The 18,530-nt window shown below is 44.4% G+C and overlaps 1 protein-coding gene across 9 annotated transcripts in view; it reads left to right on the top strand.

Moving 5' to 3' along the window:
• Positions 1-18,530, top strand: part of ATP8A2 (ATPase phospholipid transporting 8A2) — a 970,290-nt gene that overhangs the window by 322,136 nt on the left and 629,624 nt on the right. For all 9 annotated transcript variants that reach the window (XM_068266975.1, XM_068266976.1, XM_068266977.1 and 6 more), the window contains 3 exons: positions 1,621-1,760; positions 7,437-7,575; positions 11,589-11,653. In XM_068266975.1, coding sequence (XP_068123076.1) covers positions 1,621-1,760; positions 7,437-7,575; positions 11,589-11,653 — 344 coding nt within the window. The remainder of the gene's footprint in view (positions 1-1,620; positions 1,761-7,436; positions 7,576-11,588; positions 11,654-18,530) is intronic.

Below are 18,530 nucleotides of genomic sequence, written 5' to 3'. Positions count from 1 at the left end.
GATCTTAATGTTTTATTTCTTAGCTGTGCTACACATACAAATCATAATATCATCATTTTTTTTCGCTTCAGTGTCTCTTTAAGCAAGACTCTACTGCAAGCTATAGAACTAAATGGATTATCGTTTAATTTTTCAGTTTTGCTAGTTTTCATACTTGGGGCTCTTTGTGGAGTGCAGGTTCTTGGTTAGATACCAGCCAGTGCACGTTTAGGAGTACATGTCACATTTTGATGGGCTGTTTTTGGAAAGAAGAGCACTTTTTATCTATAACCTAATGAGAGGTGCATTTGTGCCTCAGAGACTTTCTTTCAAAACCAAAATGATTAATGTCCTCTCCCTGCTCCCACTGCTAGCTGTCAGTGCATGTGGAGAGTCCCCAGTGGAGTCACCAGAACCAACACAGACGTCTATCACCGGCAGCATTGAAAGACAAGAGAAACAACCTCTGTGAAAACTTAAAGAACATCTGTCAGGAGAGGAATATGGAAGCTGCCACCACTGGCCTGTAATGCTGGTCCTCTAGCTGTTGTAATATACAGTAATACTTGTCTAGCTGAAGCCCCCTGTGGAAAGTATTGACATTAGGGGTAACGGTTTCTGCATTGCACATCTTGGTTAATGGCTTCTACATTTTATATGTGGCATTGTGTGTGTTTTGTTAGGTTATGCTTGTACTGAGTTGGACCCCTTTTTGCTTTAAGAGCTGCTCTCAATCAATATGGCATTCCTCACATTTTGGTCAATATTGACATGATTGCATAGATAGATTTATCGTCTGCGCATTCGTGATGTGAGTCCACCACATCATGGAGGAAATGCTGCTGTGTGATGTGTGTGTGTTTTTTGTTGTTTTTATTTGCGGGGGAAATACTGCCTTATTACAGGTGTGCGTTTTTGGGGAAAAACATTATTGAATTACCTTTAGGTAATTAAAAACACAAGGATGTGTTTTGGGGAAAAAAACGTTTTGGGTTACGCTATTACATTACTGTTGGCTACGCCAACATTATGGCCATGGCCCATTTTTGTCACTGCACACTTCGCACGCCACACTCTACCATTGTTCTTAGTGACTTAAGATGTCCTGGATCTTTTAGGACCCTAGAATTACCCCTGCTTTCTACCTTATATTTTTTTTTGGGGGGGGGGGGGTGGTACATCTGGGTATCTGCCTATGTAATAAAATATGGCCGGGCCCATTTTTTGCATGTTGTAGGACCATGCATGAAAGGAGGGGGTAGGGGCACAAAATCTTTGTCCTCGGCACTGAAGACCCTAGCTATGCCTCTGGAGGCAGCCACTAGGACGGTCTCAGTTTTAGATAGTCTTGCCCAAGGACTACTTACGGAATAGAATACTGGCTTACTGATTAGAAAGACAACATTTGAACCCTGGTCACCTATGTCAGAGGCTGTGCCCTTAACCAGTGCACTATCCAGATGAAACCTGGCAGAGGTTCTTATGTGTCTTTGCTCTATTTATAATTGAGCTAAAAAGCAATGCAGAAGGCTCAGCCTCTGGGGTGATCCTAAACAGAGTGACATATTACCTGTTCAATGAAGTCCGTTATGAGTGAAATTATACAAACTGCTATAACTATTTGTCACACTTTTTCTTCAGGTTTGAGGACATTGTGCGTGGCCTACACAGACCTGGAAGAATCTGAATACAAGGACTGGCTGAAAGTGCAGAATGAGGCCAGTGTGGTGTTGAAGGACAGAGCTCAGAGACTGGAGGAATGTTATGAGCTTATTGAAAAGGTGAGCAGCGCATACACCATCGGCCTTTTGACACTCCAGCTGTGTCTGCACTACAACTCCCAGGATCCTCAGCCAGCAAGTGCAAAGGTTGCAATCCAAAGCAGTGGTGTTTATATAACGTTTCTCTGCCTATGACAGTTTACCTCAACTACAACCTCACACTTTGTCAGGAAAACGTCACAATACTGTCCACTTAATTTGCCATTGTTTTTCTATGGAGGAAAATATTTACACTGCAGGTCCTCCATACCTCAGATATAGTCTTACAAAGATTATCGGTGTGGATAGGGAAAAAGGCTCATGAGAAAACACACTTCAGCTATTATAGAAAGCTATGACATCACCGTGAACCTGATATTGTATCGTTTCATGACACCCTAACCTTTTATTACTCTCTTGTAATTACGCCAAAAGAAAACATAGAATATCCACACTATCTGGCATTCCCAGGAGGCTTGGGTTAAGCTATGGAGGCCAAGGGGGTTTCCTGAAAATATGAAACCAATTAATAACTTGTGTGATGATCCCAACTTAATAGTTATGGATGGCTGACAGTCAGAAGGGCTTAGCTGAGGTGAAACACACAGGACTATGGGAGGAAAGCAGAGGCCATAATTAGGGACTTCTTTCCTAATAAGGAAAATTAAACTACTTTGGTTTCACTGATCTGATACAGCAGGTCCATCCACCCAACACAATGAAGTCCTGTAATAGGGAGGCCAGTACAGAAGCATGAAAGTCTACTTTTTGCAGGTGGACTGTTCTGAAAAGAGTTAACCATTTTGTATTCTAAGTTGATAGTGGTGTATGCATGGAGTGTCTTTTGAACACAGACAAATTTATACTTCTTGCTGTCCTATTCTGCGATGTAAACAGAGGCGCCAAGAGTATAAAATAAGCTAAAATAGTTAAAAATGCTTGGAAGGCAGTGTCGGACATACCTCCTAAAAGCAGACACAAAACTGTCAATTTCAACAAGGGCTGTGGAGTCTGTACAATAATCTTCTAACTCCGACTCCTAAGTTTATGAATCCTCCGACTCTGGGTACCCAAAATGACTCTGACTCCTTAGTCTAATACTTACCAGGGCTGTGGATTTTGTACAAAATCATCTGACTCCGACTTCCGACTCCTCAGTTTATGAAATCTCTGACTCAAACTCCGACTCTAGGTACCCAAAATTGCTCCGACTCCACAGCCCTGATTTCAGCACGCATAAATTTATGGATATACTCCACAAAGTGTTTGCAACACGTTTCACAGGTATAGTCCTGCTTCTTCAGGCAATAAAAAAGGAGCATAGTACACTATATTGAGCTCTCAGTGTTACCTCTTTTGTATTCTTGCTGTTCTAGGCTAACTTATTTGTGCCACCTCCACCACTTTTCATGTATAGCTACGTACCCTTCCACCCCTATTCCTTAATGTTTCCCTTCCAATGAAATTATGTCCATTTGCAATTAACTTTTTCTCCTGAATTTTCTCCTAGGAGATACATTTTCATATTCTCTTAAAATAACTTTTCAGCACTCTGCAATTGAAAAAGGACCAAAAAGTAGGTGAAAAGTACTATTCAAATTATTGAGTATTTTCTTGCTTGCTGGTGGCATAAACGACATCCCATATGCAATCATGTTTTTATTCTGAGGCTGGTTTCACACTGTAAACCAGCAATAGCGATGTGGTGCGTCCCTTCCGCCACATCGCTCCACCAGAAACGGGCCTTCAGGGAACACCGCGTTAGTACGCAGTGCTCTTTGGCCACCAGCCAAGCAGGAAGTGACGCATGCTTATGGTCACTTCCTGCTTCAGTCCATGTGTGTTGCGACATCACGTTGGTAATCCTTTACAATAGTCGTTGCAACGTTGCGTCACTATAGGCTAACCTGACTTCCGGACCGATGCAGATCGCCACAGATGTGTGGTAACATAGTTTTGGACCTGCATCAGGAATGCAGCGAAAACGTCACTTCTGTCGAGTCTCGCCGTACCGTGGAAGTATGAGTCTCCATAGACTTTCATTGCCCGGCGGTGGGGTGTGGTAAAAATACCGCCCCGGCGTGGAAGGGCCCTGAGTTTTCTCCTAAGTGATATTTTCAAACTCGTCAATAAAATGCCTTTTAAATCACCAGCAAGCAAGAAAATACTTAAAATAGTTGTAAGTGCTTTTTCACCTGTTGGTACTTTTTCAGTTGTAAAAACATTATTTTTAATAGAAAACGAAAAGTGATCTCCTTGGAGAAAACTTTAATTGCATATTGGCCATTTCTTGATAAGATGTTCAAATATAACCTACGAGAAAATTTGGAGAAAAAGTGAATTGGATCAGGCCCAGTGGGCCAGTTTTTTCCTTGGTGATGTTTTATATCTTACCAATAAAATGCCTTTTAAGCCACCAGCAGGCAAGAAACTACTCAGAATTTTTGGACAGTACTTTTTTACCTACTTAGAACTTTTTCAATTGCAAAGCGATAAAAGTTATTTTAAAGAGAAGATGAAAAATTATCTTCTAGGAGAAAACTTAGTAGAAAAAATTAATTGAATACAAGCCACCAGCAAGTAAGAAAATATTCAAAATAATATTAATAGTTCCTAAAAAAAATTATCTCCTAGGAGAAAAAGAATTGGATCGGGCCTTATGTGTTTTACATTAAAGGATACCAGAGTCGGAGGGCTCTGGTAAAAACGTACATTTGCAGTGGGTAGAAGGTTAAAAGCAAATACTTGTCGCACCTTCTGTTCCCCTCCATCACTCGCGGCTCTCCTACAGTCAGTGCTGTTCTCCCTGGCGACTTCAGCGACTCCAAACCCGGACATACTGCGTCATGGCTGCGCAGTATGTCCGTTCTGCTCCCCTGTGGCCGTGCAGAGTGATGTCACAGGACAGAAGCACGCTTGTTCCCCCGCGTCTCCAATCAGCACGCACATGCCGGAATATGGGAGCGAGCGCTCTCTTGTCCTGTGACATCACTGCACGGCCACAGGGGAGCAGAATATACTGTACATACCGCACATGCATGGTGCAGTATGTCTGGGTTTGGAGTCATCAAAGTCTCCGGGGAAAGCGGCGAGTGACGGAGGTGCAGTAAGTATTTGCTTTTAACCCTTTACCCGCCGCTCATTCCATTTTTACCTTTGGCTCTGGTATCCTTTAAGCCTTTCAAGAAAAATGAATGATCACACTTTTTATATATTTATCTCTTGGCAGATAACAGCAAGGCACTTTACATGTCACATGATCCATTTCCCATGCACTGCAATAAGTAATCAACACTGCATGAATCCATAAATACCAAGGGCTTGCTTCACTAACCGGTGCTAAGCGTTAGCGCCGGCGTAAAAAAGAGTTTTCCGGCGCTAATCCGGTTAGTGTGCCGTATCTGAGGTTAGTGTGCCTTATCAGAACTTAGTGCGCCTTAAATAGCTTTGTGCACACTAAAAGATGCACAAAGCTACATCGCGCACGCACGGCGTTGCAGTGCGCGATGTAGCTTTGTGCATCTATTAGTGTGCACAAAGCTACTTAAGGGGCACTAAGTTCAGATAAGGCACACTAACCTCAGATAAGGTTAGCGCTGTAGTTTGTGCCCACTAAGTGATAAGTCACACTAACCGGATTCGTGCCGGTTAGTGAATCAAGGCCCAAATTAAATAATAATAAATGAGTTAGTAAAATATCATAAGATGAAAACCTTTTGTGAATTGACATTATAAATGTGTTATTTGGCTGTTGGTAAATTAACTTCAGCGAATAAATAATGCGCATCTAATAACACATTTCTTTGTGAAATGAGTCGTCAGCCACAGTTCTACACACACTAATGTCTTCCGTGTTCCAGATTTATATCTGATGTCCTAATTACTGCACACTGACTGTGTGAAACATGGAAGCATATTGTGCAGCTCTTTCCTTAACTGCCTATGATGAGTCTCTAGAGCTCAGGTCAGCTAGTGCAGGATATGACCCCCCCTCCCCCCACCCTCAATGTCTGTAGTAACAAGTGCTAATGGATCCTCCTACTGTCAGTCATTGTTAATCTTTACCATGTGCAGTATGTACTTAATTCACATGTGCATAAATCAGCCGTAGACTTTCGCATTAAAGTTTAAGCACTACGCTCATGTTTATATACAGATGTATGGCAGATTCACCCGCCTAGATCATCACTATACATCAACTCTGTTCAGCAAACATTATATGGTGGTAATGAGTGTGGTGAGTGCTTGGTGGAATCTGGGATTCGCTGCTTGAGACAGACCCTATATATTCTGAAAATGACCCCATAGGGACGCTTTGGAGAGAAGCAAGATCCTCAGTGAGAGAATTGTGGGGATTTTTTGCATTTAATATTTTATTTAACTACTAGTAGAAAGGCTCGCTCGGTCTGCCTCCCCTGCAACGCATGACACCCCCACGCATGGTGGCGACTCCCACTTGAATGCCCGAACGCTCACACCACCACACATGCCCATTCCCCCCTCCACTGTCCGAAGTCCATCCATTTTCCGCACATGTGTGCCAAGCACGACGCACGGACACAGGAGGACCCAGGACAGGGAGATTATTTTATAGGCTATTGTAAGGATGTTGTAAGATAAATACTACAAAACGTCAGTTTAATGTGAAACAAGTAAAGCTAAGTACCTAGAGTAAGATTAGATGGGGGAACTCCGTCATTCCCCGATCTATCTTCTAACATCCCGATCAGTGAGACGCGAACGACGGGGTGCGAACGGTCACATGAATGATCATTGAAACTAAATGATTTTGACGATGAAGTCTGTGGACTTTAGCTGAAGAGGTTGATCAATCCCGGTGTGGTCCATCATGATGGTCTTTCAAAATGAATGATTGTTGCAGTTCGTCAGCAATCTTTATTGAATTTTTGATAAAGAACGATGCAATCTTGACATGAGTATGGTCCTTAAGTGCAGATAGTCAGTAGATCTTTTCCAAAAATCCTTAAGCCAATTTTGCCATAAGCTTGAAAAGCTGTATTCTTTTATTGAAATCCTGTGACCATATGACCATAGCCTGGTCTCACACCTCTTGTTTGTTGGAGGTAGGGCTCTACAGCATCTCAGCACCTCATTACCTCTTGGAGTATCTTTTAGAAGGGGCGGTGGTCCATGCTCCCACTTACCCTGTCTCCTGTTGCTCTGTTTGCGAGAGTGTGCAAGGATGCTGTCTTCCTAGGGCTATGGAGGGAAATGTGACCCAGGAAGAGTGTGTATCCAGATTCCTAGGCTCCCAGAAGTGCCTTAGGAAACTTGGTGACATCTCTATCTTTTAGTATCTTGTCCAGATTTGCCATAGCTTTCCTTCCAAGCAACAAGCGTCTCCTAATCTCATGACCGCCGTCACCAACTGCAGAGATCTTCAATACCCGGAAGATGAAATCTGTTACAACTTCTACTTTTCCCCCCATCTGTTTGCTGATTGTTCATTGGAGCAGATGACATGACTTTTCTTGATGTTAAGCAGTAGACCAGCTTTGGCACATTCTTGTTTGATATTTACAACTAGGTTCTTTAGAATGGGCAGTACACACACAGTAAAGTTAGGGATTTGCATTTTTTTCTTTCTTTTTATAATACAGACATCCTTGTAAAGATTAGAATAACTGTGCCTGCTTTTCTGTTGAAATGAACACAAGTACTGATCTTCTTTTCTAGAATTTGATGCTCCTTGGTGCCACAGCAATAGAGGACAAGCTACAAGGCGGGGTTCCAGAAACTATCTCCACTCTGATGAAAGCTGAAATTAAAATATGGGTTCTAACTGGAGACAAACAAGAAACGGCTGTCAATATAGGTAAGTTACATAGCTTGGTTGAAAAAAAGACATTTCTGCATTAAGTCCAACCAGGAAATTGTTATTTTTGATAATGAGATTTGGGCTTATGGCAAAGTTGGACCTTGCATTCACCCAACAATTTGCAATTCACTCCAGGACATTATTACATTATTATCCAGCTGCTCCAAATCAGATGAAAGAGACTTCATCATGTACATTTGATCAAAATAATCAAACTATGCTGCACTGTATTTGGAATTGCCCAGATATACTGGGATGTGGCGGTACAATTTGCTAAAAAATTAGGGAAATGTAAACGAACAAAAGAACCTCTTCTGCTACTGTTTAACTCTGTGCCAATGGATGTATCACATACCTTTGATGGAGGAGACTGATGTGCTGAGGACAGCAACCCCTGCAACTTATTAACTGGATGCCCTTGTATGGGTACAGAGTTTGCCCGTGAACAAAGGGTAGGAGCACTAGCAGGACCGATGGTGGGACGCCTGAGCGAGTGACCAAGGAGGAACTGAAGCACTCTCACGGGCTGAGTCTGGTACTGTAGGGACTTAACCAACTGATGGACCTGGAAACAAGCGCAGATCCTGTAATCCGGTAAGTATATAGACAGGCAAGAGTCGGCAATGGTTCTTGTCCTCGGGCAGGCAAGAGGTCGGTAACAGAGCGGGTTCTCAGACAGGACGGGTTCAGCAACAGAGCTGGTAGTCGTCCAGAGCAGAAGTCAAAATCGGAGTGGGCAGTCAGACGGGCCAGGATCAGCATCAGGAAACAGGAATCAGGCAGACACTAGGTAACATCACGGAAGACGCACAGTCACACATCTGCAATACTACAGTACTGGAGAGTGGCACTCTCCAGACTTAAGTAGGCCATTTGGTGTGAACTGTGTAACACGTCATGCACACATGCATACGGACCTATGCCATGGCACGCAAGCCATCACGCCGACATCCATACGCATGCGCAATAGAACATGTACATTACAGGTGATCGTTACGCCAGCCCTGGCAGGAGCCAGACGAAGTGTGCCAGGCTGCCTGCCGACATTCGTGTGCGCCAGTAGCCATGTCTAGACACATAAGTGACCATGACAGGATGCCACCACAGATAAACCACTGGATATTGTGCAAATAACCTTGATTGCGGCAAGATAAATATTGTGCACACAACCTTAATTGCAGCAAGAAAGAACATATATAATAGCTGGATATATGCAACTCCCCATCACTCTCGGACCTACAAGAGGAACTGAGACATTTAATGATAGTGGAAAAATTTGATGCTAGCATCAATAAGGAGAAGGGAATGAAAAAGTTCTTCACCAGGTGGAAGCTCTTTTAGCCATGATGTCAACCACTAAGTTACAACAGTTGGTCACCCTCTTGGTGCGCGAAAGCGGATCTCACAGGCACACCTTGACACTTGGCAGTAAGGACTTCAACTGATCCCATGCAACATAGATATCCATACCTGCCAACATAGTGGACCTGGCCATTATGGGATAGCCTGAAAAGGAGCAAGGAGTGATCTGGGTTGGGGAGAAGGGAGTGGGGTGAGGGTATGATTGGATATTGGGAATGTTGGGTGTTCTGTAACTGTATACTTTCGATTGCATGTATGTGAATACATTGTTAACATGTGGTTTAAAGAAGCGGACATCTAATAAAACGTGAAAAATAAAATAATCAAATTTGCTTAAAAAATGATAATTTCAGTTAAAGTATATGTGTTAAACTTTACATATAGTTTATGTACTATAGGCTTGTAGCCCATATCTGTACAAGGAAACAAATGGGTATGGGGGAGAAAAGTGCGATCCCCTCCATAAAAGTAGGAGCCTTACCTAGTAGTGATATGTGCTTTGGGAGAAGAAAAAACACAGCAGAACACCGGGAGCCCGATCATGTGTAATATCGTCAGGTCATGGAAGTGGAGTAAGTAATATTAGAATAATACTCACAAGGCTAGGTTGCTAAGAGGCAAAACCTCCAAAGCATATCTGGGGAAGTACCGTCCCCACTCGGCCTTATGTAGACTTGGTGGTGGTCGCAACTCCAAAAGTATACGTCCTCGGGGATTCCTAGGGTGTATCGCCTAGATAGAGGGTCTAAGTACAAACTCTAATGGGTAGGAGGCACCCAAAAAACAAAACGCTGTTATGTTCAAGCTAAGTGGTGGGAAAACAATTAACTTATATAATGAAGGTATTGGAAAAATATGAAGGTCCTACCTTCTAGAAGTAGATATTGGACTTATTGTAGAGAAGGTATTCTGCTCCAGGCACTCAGATATTGACGCCTAGAGCAGAATACCTTCTATACAATAGGCACAAAAACTTGCCTGAAGAAGCGTTGTTGACCGTGAAAAGCGCTGTCTGTAAAGTGCATAATAAAATCTTTTTTTAATACTACGTAGTCCAATATGTACTTCTAGAAGGTAGGACCTTCTTATTTTTTCAATACCTTCATTATATAAGTTGATGGTTTCCCCACCACTTAGCTTGTACATAATAGCTTTTTGTTTTTTGAGCACCTCCTACCTATTAAAATTACTAGTGATAGGTTGGTGATGTATAATTATGAATGGGGGTAAAGCCACAACCTCACTTAAAAGAATCCACAGGAAGCTGAAAGCCATCATCATCACCAATGCATACCCCATGCCTAGAATTGATGAGCTGTTTGATAAGCTGGTGACTGCCAACAATCTGGCAATAATGGATCTGAGCAGGGGGTATCGGCAAATTCCTCTCACACCTGATGCACAGGAGAAATCCACATTCATCATGCCAATCAGCTTCTTTAAGTTCACAATGATTCTGTTTGGAATAAAAAATACACCTGTCACCTTTCAGCAGTCTGTGAACAACCTGTTGGGTGGGATGCAGGGATTTGCAGTAGCTTACCTGGATTTAAAAGTATAAAACCCTTTTTGTAGAGGAGACTTATGAAGACCTTTGGTTAAACTTCATCCCAATTAGTAGACGATATCCCCTTCCCCACAAGACATCTTTATCTTTACTCAAACAGATTAGGGGATGTCTGTATGGCTGATATCGTGGTGTAGCCCCTCCCACAGTGTGATGTCATGACCATGGTCCTGACAGTGACGTACTTCCTGTCCAGTAGGGATGCTCGCTAAATTCAGCGAAATTGTTAATTCCGTAATTCCGGCCGGAATTAGGTCAATTCCGATTCCGGTAATCGGAACGGAATTGCTAAACCTTTCAAACGGAATTCCGTGGAAATTTTATTATTTCCGCGGAATTTTCCGCGATAACACAAAAATCTCTCTCTCTCTCTCTCCCTCTCTCCTTCCTCCTCCTCCTCGTCCGTCCGTCCGTCCATCCATATCATCCTGTAGGGAATTGCAGTTTTTTGAACCCAGATCTACACACTGAGACCTGGGTTCAAATCCTGGCTAAGGTATGTAAGCTGGCTTTTAAAAAAGTACAAATCCTTAATCATGCTGAGAGAGAGAGAGAGATTTTTTAAAAATTCCGACGGAATTCGGAATTCCGCGGAACTTCATTAAATCCGGCGGAATTTTATAGCGATGGAATTTAGCATTGACGGAATCCGTGAATTCCGGTGGAACGGAATTTGTTGGTTCCGATCATCCCTGCTGTCCAGCAGGGATTACATCACTGAGCGGGTAGCGGCACTGCACACATTACCCTGTCGGCGCACTCTGCTGCAGGGTAATGTGCAAGGTTGCGGTGTGATCCTCCTGCCCTGGGATCTCCTGCTGCTGGACGTTCACATCGCTCAATGTATGAAATTAGGAGAGTCCACACCTAATAGGAGACATTAGTAAGTATAAAAGTGATTCTTCTGAGATTTCTTCATGTTTCCCAGGGAGCAGGAATTATGCCTGTACATTGCCTCTGCATCTCCCTCTTGCAGGGTATGCAGACTAGCAGATCTCTTATGCACATTACTATCGTCTGTGTACGGTTATTATGCCTCATTGCGTCATCTAGTTAATGATTAGTACTTTGTGTTTGGCAGGATACTCGTGTCGGCTGGTATCACAGACAATGTCACTCATCATAGTTAATGAGGACTCGCTGGATGTAAGTACTTGCCTGCTCTTCTACTTTGTCATTTTTTTCTACTGTTTTAAAACACAAGTAAAGAATTGTCTCCTTAATACAGAAAGTATACACAGAATCTTTGGAAGAAAGAGTGTTTCCAGATTGTAATGCACCAAATGACCAAGAATATATTATGAAATTGCTTTTACGAAATGATAGCATATATTTTGTTGAATTACAAAAACCCAGAAAAGCACAGAAGGACTCATTCATACTGTGTATTGTACAGTGCACCGCTCCAAACATAGGGGCATATTACTATCTACCTTAAAATCGTGATGCGCAGCCCACGGTATTTATGGAAGTCACACAGCATGCATTGCCTATAGAATTCAACTGGCAGTGTGTACATGTGTGCGATGTCTACATAGCGCAGGTTGCACTGTTTGCAATGTATGATAGGTTACTTAAATACGCATAAAGGCTTGTACAAACGTTTTCGTCCAACTATTGTGTGAACTTAGTCTGTTTGACAATAGTTGGGCATGTGTATGTGTGACAAACGACTAGACGAGTGACATAACTGGCAGTTCATGTCACATGACTGTTGGGCTGATATCTTGCGGTTGGCCTTGTGTGTACGACTAGACGAGCGACATAACGGGCAGTTCATGTCACATGACTGTTGGGCTGATATCTTGCGTTTGGCCTTGTGTGTACGACTAGATGAGCGACATAACAGGCAGTTCATGTCATATGACTGTTGGGCTGATATCTTGCGATTGGCCTTGTGTGTACGACTAGACGAGCGACTTAACGGGCAGTTCATGTCACATGACTGTTGGGATGATATCTTGCGGTTGGCCTTGTGTGTACGACTAGACGAACGACATAACGGGCAGTTCATGTCACATGACTGTTGGGATGATATCTTGCGGTTGGCCTTGTGTGTACGACTAGACGAGCGACATAACGGGCAGTTCATGTCACATGACTGTTGGGATGATATCTTGCGGTTGGCCTTGTGTGTATGACTAGATGAGCGACATAACAGGCAGTTCATGTCACATGACTGTTGGGCTGATATCTTGCGGTTGTCCTTGTGTGTACGACTAGACGAGCGACATAACGGGCAGTTCATGTCACATGACTGTTGGGCTGATATCTTGCGGTTGGCCTTGTGTGTACGACTGGACAAGCGACATAACGGGCAGTTCATGTCACATGACTGTTGGGCTGATATCTTGCGGTTGGCCTTGTGTGTACGACTAGACAAGCGACATAATGGGCAGTTCATGTCACATGACTTTTGGGCTGATATCTTGCGGTTGGCCTTGTGTGTACAAGTCGCTTGAACAACTTGTACTTGTTTTGAATGTGGCCATGTCATGCAGTCCGTCATTTTGCTTGCATGAGTACAGTAGTATGCAAATGAGTTGGTCATTCGGTTGGTTGGTGCACGAAGATACAAGTTGTGCAATCGCATGGTTGTGCAGTCGGTCATGTTGATTGATTGGTCATGAGGAAAGTTGCATGTGTTTATGAGTCTTTAAAGTGCCATGTTCTACCTGCCAATGGCAATTTTACTGGGGCTTAGTGATTTAAGCCCACAATGTTTGGCAGGCAGGTACATCAGTCGCTGCTAAGACAGCAAGTTTGGCTGTTCCACCAGTGGGCTGCATTAATAATAATAACAGTAGCATTTGTAAAGTACTTTTCTCCTTTAAGGTTTAAAGAGAACCCAAGGCAGAATAAAACACTTACCAATGAAGGGGGAAGCTTCTGGATCCTCTAGAGCAGTGGTTCCCAACCTTTTTGGAGTCGTGACACATCAAACCAAACGTTCAGATCTCCGTGACACGTAGACTAAATGCATGTAATGAGAGACAGCGTTTCCCCATTAAATGCACATAAGAGACAGCGTTTCACCAGTAAATGCAGGTAATGACAGACAGCCTTTCACCAGTAAATGCACGTAATGAGAGACAGCGTTTCCCAGTAAATGCACATAATAAAAGACCTCTTTTCACCAGTAAATGCACATAATAAGAGACAGCTTTTCACCAGTAAATTCACATAATAAGAGACAGCTTTTCACCAGTAAATGCACATAATAAGAGACAGCTTTTCACCAGTAAATTCACATAATAAGAGACAGCTTTTCACCAGTAAATGCACATAATAAGAGAGCTTTTCACCAGTAAATGCACATAATAAGAGACAGCTTTTCACCAGTAAATGCACATAATGACAAACAGCCAGTTGTCCCCAGTATATGTAGCCAGGGATATATGTGCCCAGTATATGTAGCCAGGGATATATGTGCCCAGTATATGTAGCCAGGGATATATGTGCCCAGTATATGTAGGCAGGGGTATATGTGCCCAGGATATGTAGCCAGGGGTATATGTGCCCAGGATATGTAGGCAGGGGTATATGTGCCCAGGATATGTAGGCAGGGGTATATGTCCCCAGTATATGTAGGCAGGGGTATATGTGCCCAGGATATGTAGGCTGGGGTATATGTGCCCAGGATATGTAGGCAGGGGTATATGTGCCCAGGATATGTAGGCTGGGGTATATGTCCCCAGTATATGTAGGCAGGGGCATATGTCCCCAGTATATGTAGGCAGGGGTATATGTCCCCAGTATATGTAGGCAGGGGTATATGTCCCCAGTATATGTAGGCAGGGGTATATGTCCCCAGTATATGTAGCCAGGGGTATATGTCCCCAGTATATGTAGCCAGGGGTATATGTCCCCAGTATATGTAGCCAGGGGTATATGTCCCCAGTATATGTAGCCAGGGGTATATGTGCCCAGTATATGTAGGCAGGGGTATATGTCCCCAGTATATGTAGGCAGGGGTATATGTCCCCAGTATATGTCCCCAGTATATGTAGGCAGGTGTATATGTCCCCAGTATATGTAGGCAGGTGTATATGTCCCCAGTATATGTAGGCAGGTGTATATGTCCCCAGTATATGTAGGCAGGTGTATATGTCCCCAGTATATGTAGCCAGAGGTATATGTCCCCACTATATGTAGCCAGGGGTATATGTCCCCAGTATATGTAGGCAGGTGTATATGTCCACAGTATATGTAGGCAGGTGTATATATCCCCGGTATATGTAGTCAGGGGTATATGTAGCCAGGGATATATGTGCCCAGTATATGTAGCCAGGTGCCCCCCCAGGAGGAGAGAGCGAGGGAAGGAGAGCGGCACCTCAGGGTGCTCTCGCTCTCTCCTCCGGAACGAAGTGCGGTGGCTGGCAGAGGGGCGGAACTTACCTTCCGTGTCTCTGTCCCGTCTGGTCTCGTCGCCGGCGCGGGATGATTTGCCACTACTCTGGCCTGATCCAGACCAGAGCAGCGGCTGCAGAGCCAGAACTTCCGGCCGGCGCATGGAGCGACACGGAAGGTAAGTCCCGCCCACTGCCAAGTGCCGCCAGGCCGCCACAGTTAGTATCGGAGGGGAGAGTGAGGGAGGCAGAGCACCCTAAGGTGAGAGAAGGGGTAGAGATGGCCCCCTTCTCCGCCGCTGCCCACAGTTCTTCTCCCTCCACTGCGCTGCTCCCCTCCGAGAGCCGCGACACATACCCAAAGCTGCCGCGACACATGTATGTGTCGCGGCACATGGGTTGGGAATCACTGCTCTAGAGGCTTCCCATGTCCTCCTAGAGACCACCGCTGCTGCTTGGGGCCCTCTTTAAGATGAACACATTCCCCTTTATGCTCAAGCGTGGCCCTACTGCACTTGCTCAAGTATGGACACACTTGCGCAGTAGCACAGAGCTGCTCGTATATGATTGTCTTTGGCTTACTGCGCAGGCATGGTCGTACTCATGCTGGTGCAGTACGGCTGTGCTCGTGCACAGGAGGGAGTGCGGTCACAAAAGCATATTCAAGCAAGCTCTTGTCAGATATGTTGCGAGAGTTCCACGCACAACAATGCTAGATTCCAGGAGGACATGGGAAACATTTAAAGAGGACCTCCATACTAAATACAAAAATCCAGCACCCTGCAAGAAAAAGAAAGTTATAATTACCCAAGAAGCCTTGTCCCGCGATGCCTTCCTGAAGTCCCTGCATCATCCGACTTCCAGCGCCTGACCCTGCCTCCTCTCTCTCCCCTGAGAAAAGCGCCAAGCTATTTATTGTAGTAATAGCTTGGTGTTTTTCTCTGCAGAGAGAGAGGAGGCGGGGTCAGGCGCTAGAAGTTGGGTGATGCAGGGACTTCAGGACGGCATTGCGGGACAAGGCTTCTCGGGTAAATCTTTCTTTTTCTTGCATGCTGTCGGATTTTTTGTATTTAGTACGGAGGTCCTCTTTAAAGAACAGATGTCAAACTCCAGTCCTGGAGGGCCATATCCATACCAGTGTTTACGATGGAATGAGAAATGTGTTCTGCTTGATAAACAACACCTTTCCTCATTTAGTCCCATGAATTAATTTGAGATGTGCCAGAATTGTGTGAGGACCTCAGCCCTCAAGGAGTGGAGTTCAACAGTTCTGCAGGATCCCAGGCTGGGATTCGAACTAGGGACCCAGCACTGAAAGACGAGAGTGCTATCCCTTATGCCACCATGCTGCCCATATCTAAAGAAAACTTTTTCAGCTGGAATTGATCTGTTTCCTTGCAAGCCACTGGCATCACCACATTGTTAGACGCTCTACAATGTCTTGTGTTAGCATATGTCACCACAATTCAGCCTCAGTGTTTGCAGAGATGTTGCTTTGCCCATACTTTGTGGTTATTTAACCGTTTAGCAGCCAATTTATTTAGAGGCTTGCAAAGTGCTCCAGACCAATTTATTTTAGCACATTTTTTTATTTCTTATTTGTTACATTTCCCTGCTTCTAATTATTACTGCTGTTATGTGTATTTATTGCCACTTGTCACTAGGGGGAAGTGTAAGGCAATAACAGAGGATATCTGCCTTCAGTTTCTATATTTTCTGCCAGTAGAGAGAGATCAAAGCATTCCACGAATTTACAGCACAACAAGTTCTGCCGGCTGAGATCAAAAGCAGTGCACTTATTTCAAACAACATAACTCTATTGAAGCTACTATTGGGTTAAAACACCATGGTAATGACCATGAAGTTGGTTTTGAATAATCCATTAGACTCATTACATGATTTTGCAGCAGTTACCTCACTAACCGCTACAGAGGTCCTTGTTCACAAATTGTGATCACTCCCTTGATTCACTAAAACAAATAGCATGCCTTATCCAAGTGAACACGCCTTATTAGAGATAACACGCCTTATCAGAGTATCATAGCGAGCGCTACAAACTTATGCTTGCTAATTGGCAGTGACGAGAGCTCCACTCGTCCTGTCCTGAACCCCGGCGGGTTCATAGCGCTCGCTATGCTACTCTGATAAGACATGTTAACTTTGATAAGGTGTGTTAACTCAGATAAGGCATGCTATTTGTCTTAGTGAAGCAAGCCCTAAACGTGGCCACACACGATACAATAAAATGATCCGATTTTACAGCAATTTGATAACAACGATCGGATCTCCCGAAAAAATTGAAAGCTTTTTTTTCATTCGACTGAAAAATCTGATCGGATTTCCCGTTTTCTTCGATTTTTATCTATTCGGAATGCCAGATATTTTTCTTCAATCTTTCTAAAGATTGTATGGTGTGTGTTAAGCCTGCGCGGGATGATTTGCCACTACTCTGGCCTGATCCAGACCAGAGCAGCGGCTGCAGAGCCAGAACTTCCGGCCGGCGCATGGAGCGACACGGAAGGTAAGTCCCGCCCACTGCCAAGTGCCGCCAGGCCGCCACAGTTAGTATCGGAGGGGAGAGTGAGGGAGGCAGAGCACCCTAAGGTGAGAGAAGGGGTAGAGATGGCCCCCTTCTCCGCCGCTGCCCACAGTTCTTCTCCCTCCACTGCGCTGCTCCCCTCCGAGAGCCGCGACACATACCCAAAGCTGCCGCGACACATGTATGTGTCGCGGCACATGGGTTGGGAATCACTGCTCTAGAGGCTTCCCATGTCCTCCTAGAGACCACCGCTGCTGCTTGGGGCCCTCTTTAAGATGAACACATTCCCCTTTATGCTCAAGCGTGGCCCTACTGCACTTGCTCAAGTATGGACACACTTGCGCAGTAGCACAGAGCTGCTCGTATATGATTGTCTTTGGCTTACTGCGCAGGCATGGTCGTACTCATGCTGGTGCAGTACGGCTGTGCTCGTGCACAGGAGGGAGTGCGGTCACAAAAGCATATTCAAGCAAGCTCTTGTCAGATATGTTGCGAGAGTTCCACGCACAACAATGCTAGATTCCAGGAGGACATGGGAAACATTTAAAGAGGACCTCCATACTAAATACAAAAATCCAGCACCCTGCAAGAAAAAGAAAGTTATAATTACCCAAGAAGCCTTGTCCCGCGATGCCTTCCTGAAGTCCCTGCATCATCCGACTTCCAGCGCCTGACCCTGCCTCCTCTCTCTCCCCTGAGAAAAGCGCCAAGCTATTTATTGTAGTAATAGCTTGGTGTTTTTCTCTGCAGAGAGAGAGGAGGCGGGGTCAGGCGCTAGAAGTTGGGTGATGCAGGGACTTCAGGACGGCATTGCGGGACAAGGCTTCTCGGGTAAATCTTTCTTTTTCTTGCATGCTGTCGGATTTTTTGTATTTAGTACGGAGGTCCTCTTTAAAGAACAGATGTCAAACTCCAGTCCTGGAGGGCCATATCCATACCAGTGTTTACGATGGAATGAGAAATGTGTTCTGCTTGATAAACAACACCTTTCCTCATTTAGTCCCATGAATTAATTTGAGATGTGCCAGAATTGTGTGAGGACCTCAGCCCTCAAGGAGTGGAGTTCAACAGTTCTGCAGGATCCCAGGCTGGGATTCGAACTAGGGACCCAGCACTGAAAGACGAGAGTGCTATC

Source organism: Hyperolius riggenbachi, chromosome 2 (assembly GCF_040937935.1).
Source record: "Hyperolius riggenbachi isolate aHypRig1 chromosome 2, aHypRig1.pri, whole genome shotgun sequence".
Classification (NCBI taxonomy): domain Eukaryota; kingdom Metazoa; phylum Chordata; class Amphibia; order Anura; family Hyperoliidae; genus Hyperolius; species Hyperolius riggenbachi.
Note: the sequence above shows the minus strand (reverse complement) of the source record. Positions and strands in the feature narration are given on the sequence as shown.